This window comes from Copadichromis virginalis, linkage group LG22, assembly GCF_057382275.1.
Source record: "Copadichromis virginalis isolate Kocher_CV1m ecotype Utaka linkage group LG22, C_Virginalis_male_GT1.1, whole genome shotgun sequence".
In the NCBI taxonomy this organism is placed as follows: Eukaryota; Metazoa; Chordata; class Actinopteri; order Cichliformes; family Cichlidae; genus Copadichromis; species Copadichromis virginalis.
Window position 1 is genome coordinate 31,251,351 of NC_140638.1, and position 3,920 is coordinate 31,255,270.

General features: G+C 41.5%; 1 protein-coding gene across 1 annotated transcript; it reads left to right on the forward strand.

Annotated features, from left to right (window-relative positions):
• The first annotated feature begins 946 nt into the window (after positions 1-946).
• LOC146683662 (uncharacterized) lies at positions 947-2,123 on the forward strand. The gene is made up of 2 exons (XM_085446497.1): positions 947-1,384; positions 1,476-2,123. Exons 1-2 carry the CDS (start codon positions 1,007-1,009, stop codon positions 2,121-2,123), a joined length of 1,026 nt encoding a protein of 341 aa, XP_085302623.1. The 5' UTR covers positions 947-1,006.
• Positions 2,124-3,920: the final 1,797 nt, after the last annotated feature.

Consider the following 3,920-nt stretch of genomic DNA (forward strand, 5'->3'; position numbering starts at 1 on the left):
TGGGGGGTAGGAAACACACCAGAATGACTAAGAATTTCATGAGAAGAGAAACACAAGGAGCTGCTTTTGTGCAAATATAATGGACGAAAAATGTTTAACATCTCATGAAGTAACCTCTGTGTTAGCTTGGAGTACAAAATAAGCTGTTTGCTTGCAGTCTGGTCAGAACACTGGATTGAAATGAAAATAAAAAGCAGTGAAATACTGCTCGGTTGTGGTGAGAGAGCTCTCTCTGCTACTGCTTATGGCAGCTGAATGAAAAATGCTGCTTTTTTAGGCTGTATGTTGAAGTGTTTTACAGTTTTTTCTGAATGCTTAAACCCTAACTGTGATTCCTGTAGCACAATTTCTAAAACTATTCAGACTTATAGCAAAACCACTCACTGAGTTTGCAAAACTAAAAGCACAAAAACTGCTTTGCACTCAGTTTGCAATTTTGTAACACACACTTTGCAAAACTGTAGGCACAATTCACTGCACAACACCCAATTACCAAATTTCCAACACACTCCTAGCAAAAGTATACACATGTATGTCTATCATTAACACTAATTTGCCAACTGTCTGGCACACTTTCACATGTGAAAACTGTTTTAGATAATTAGTTCACTTTGCAATCAGCCTAAGCACTATAATACAGGTAAGCTGTCTATGTGGAGTACAATGGAAGGAGCAGTAAGAGTGAGAAGAGTGAGAATCAGAGGAGGCCGAGGGAGAGGACGTGGAGGTGAAGAAGTTGGAGGAAAAGGACGTGGAGGTGAAGAAGTTGGAGGAAGAGGACGTGGAGGTGAAGAAGTTGGAGGAAGAGGACGTGGAGGAGCAAGAAGAGGACGGGGAGGGGAAAGAGGAAGGGTAAGAAGAGTAAGAAACAGAATAACTGATGACACCAGAGCTACAATAGTGGACCATGTCATCAACCGTGGGATGACCCTGAGGGAAGCTGGCCAATGTGTTCAGCCTAAACTGAGCCGCTACACTGTGGCAAGCATCATTAGGACATTTCGAAATGAGAATCGGTAAGTACTTTGTAGCACTGCCATACTCTAATGGGAAACACAACAGTACCATACATGCAAAAATACAGAAATTGTTACTTTACAGAATTGCTAGACGTCCAGATGTTGGGGGCAGAGGCAGAATGTTCACTCCAGAGCAAGAGACCCATATAGTGAACATGGTGATTGCCAATAATGCAATAAGACTGCGTGAAATACAGCAGCGCATAATGGATGATGACACCATCTTTCAAAATATACACAGTGTAAGCATTTCTACACTAAGTCGTGTACTTGCGCGCCACAGAATAAGAATGAAGCAAATTTACAGAGTTCCCTTCGAGAGAAACGCAGAACGTGTAAAGAAACTGCGATATGACTATGTGCAGGTAAGCTAGTGTCATTGGTTCTGAATTTGGAAGTGCATACTGTAGTGTTGTGCATGGGCCTGATGTGTTGCATTTGTTTTGTCTTGTCCAGAGAGTGATGGAACTAGAAGCAGATGCGATGGGACATGAGCTACTTTTTGTAGATGAGGCCGGTTTTAACCTCAGTAAAACCAGGAGACGTGGCAGGAACATTATTGGACACCGTGCCATCATCAATGTCCCAGGACAACGTGGTGGTAACATAACCATGTGTGCAGCTATAAGCCAAAATGGTGTTGTTCACCATCATGCAACCATAGGCCCATACAACACTGCACACATTATTGCATTCCTGGACACCTTGCATGACATGCTCACTGTTCAGAGACCAGAGCAGGCCCGATATGTCATCATATGGGACAATGTTAGTTTCCATAGGGTTGCTTTGGTCCGCAACTGGTTTACAGACCATCCATCCTTCATGGCACTCAACCTCCCTCCATACTCTCCATTCTTGAATCCCATCGAGGAGTTCTTCTCTGCCTGGCGCTGGAAAGTATATGACCGTCATCCTCATCAACAGGTAGCCCTTTTACAGGCAATGGAGGAGGCATGTGGAGATATTGACCAGGCATCATGTCAGGCCTGGATACGGCATTCAAGGAGATATTTTCCCCGGTGCCTTGGACTGGAGGATATCGCATGCGATGTGGACGAAATTTTGTGGCCGGACCCAGAAAGACGACATGATGTAGGCTGATTGTCTTTTTTTTTTCCTTTTATTTGTGGAATTCCTATTTTGTGTTCTGACTTTGTCTTGGTTTTGATGAGTGTGAATAAACACCAATACTTGACGTTTGGTTCCTTGTATGTTTACATGACACTATGACAAAGGTGTGACCTCAAATTGACATCTGTACACAGAGAAAGCAAAAGCCAGATGTGTTTTGTATTCATACCATCAGTGTGCAGTTGGCGCATTGTGTGCTTAGTAGATGATGGCTTGTGTGTACTGTTTGATACGAAAACACCATTTTTATAAAGGTGTGAAGAGTTAATCTAGCTGTGTTCACTTTTGCAAGAGAACTAAAATGTTTTGATTATTGGGTGACAGGTTTTTTTTATTTGTGTGTAGAGTTTTGCAAAATTAGCCAATAGTTACAAAAAATGTGCTTAAGCAATCAGAAAAAACTGTAATAAAGCATCAACTTCTGGGCCTGAAAAAGAAACCAGTTGAGGCTGGCTGAAAAAGGGAGTCAATCCCCACAGACTAACATGTTACAGTTTTTTCTGAATGCTTAAACCCTAACTGTGATTCTTATAGCACAATTTCTAAAACTATTAATACTTATAGCAAAACCACTCACTGAGTTTGAAAAACTAAAAGCACAAACACTGCTTTGCACTCAGTTTGCCATTTTGTAATACACACTTTGCAAACCTGTAGCTACAATCCACTGCACAGCACTCTTTTTGCAGAACTGTAAACACAACTTATTGCTTTACACTCAATTTCCAAATGATCAACGCACTCCTAGCAAAACTATACACATTTACGGCCATTATTTACACTATTTTTCCAACTGTCTGGCACACTGTCACATGTGAAAACTTTTTTAGATAATTAGTTCACTTTGCAATCAGCCTAAGCACTATAATACAGGTAAGCTCTGTGTGTGGAGTACAATGGAGGGAGCAGGAAAGAGTGAGAAGTAGAGGAGGCCGAGGAAGAGGACGTGGAGGTGAAGAAGTAGGAGGAAGAGGACGACAAGGACAAGGAGGAGCAAGAGGAGGACGAGGAGGGGGGAGAGGAAGGGTAAGAAGAGTAAGAAATAAAATTGCTGATGACATCAGAGCTACAATAGTGGACCATGTAATCAACCGTGGAATGACCCTGAGGAAAGCTGGCCAACGGGTCCAGCCTAACTCGAGCCGCTACACTGTAGCAAGCATCATAAGGACATTTTGAGAATCGGTTAGTACAGTCACTTTGCACTAAGATTTGTAGCACTGCCATATGCCAATGAGAAACACAACAATACCATAGATGTAAAAATACTGAAATTGTTACTTTACAGAATTGCTAGCTAGACGACCAGATGCTGGGGCAGAGGAAGCATGTTCACTGCAGACCAAGTAACCCATATAGTCATTATGGCGATTGCAAATAATCCTATACTTGGAAATGAACACTTGTGTTTGTTTTGATGTGTGTAAATAAACACCAGTACATGAAGTTTGGATCCCTCTATGCTTATGGACCTATGACAAAAGTATGAGCTCAAACTGACATAGCCTACCTTGTGCACAGAGAAAGCAAAAGCCAGATGTGTTTTTTTATTCATACCATCAGTGTGTAGTTGGTGCATTGTGTGCTTAGTAGATGATGGCTTGTGTGTACTGTTTGATACGGAAACACCATTTTTACGAAGGTGTGAAGAGTTAATCTAGCTGTGTTTGCTTTTGCAAGAGAACTACAATGTTTTGATTATTGGGTGACAGGTTTTCTTATTTGTGTGAAGAGTTTTGCAAAATTAGCCAATAGTTACAATAAATG

What these genes read in the sequence shown, in the direction of transcription:
- LOC146683662 (XM_085446497.1), top strand. Translation starts at nt 1,007, where the DNA reads ATGAGAATCGGTAAGTACTTTGTAGCACTGCCATACTCTAATGGGAAA. An exon ending in TGCGATATGACTATGTGCAG is followed by an intron (nt 1,385 to 1,475) that starts GTAAGCTAGTGT and finishes TGTCTTGTCCAG; the next exon opens with AGAGTGATGGAACTAGAAGC.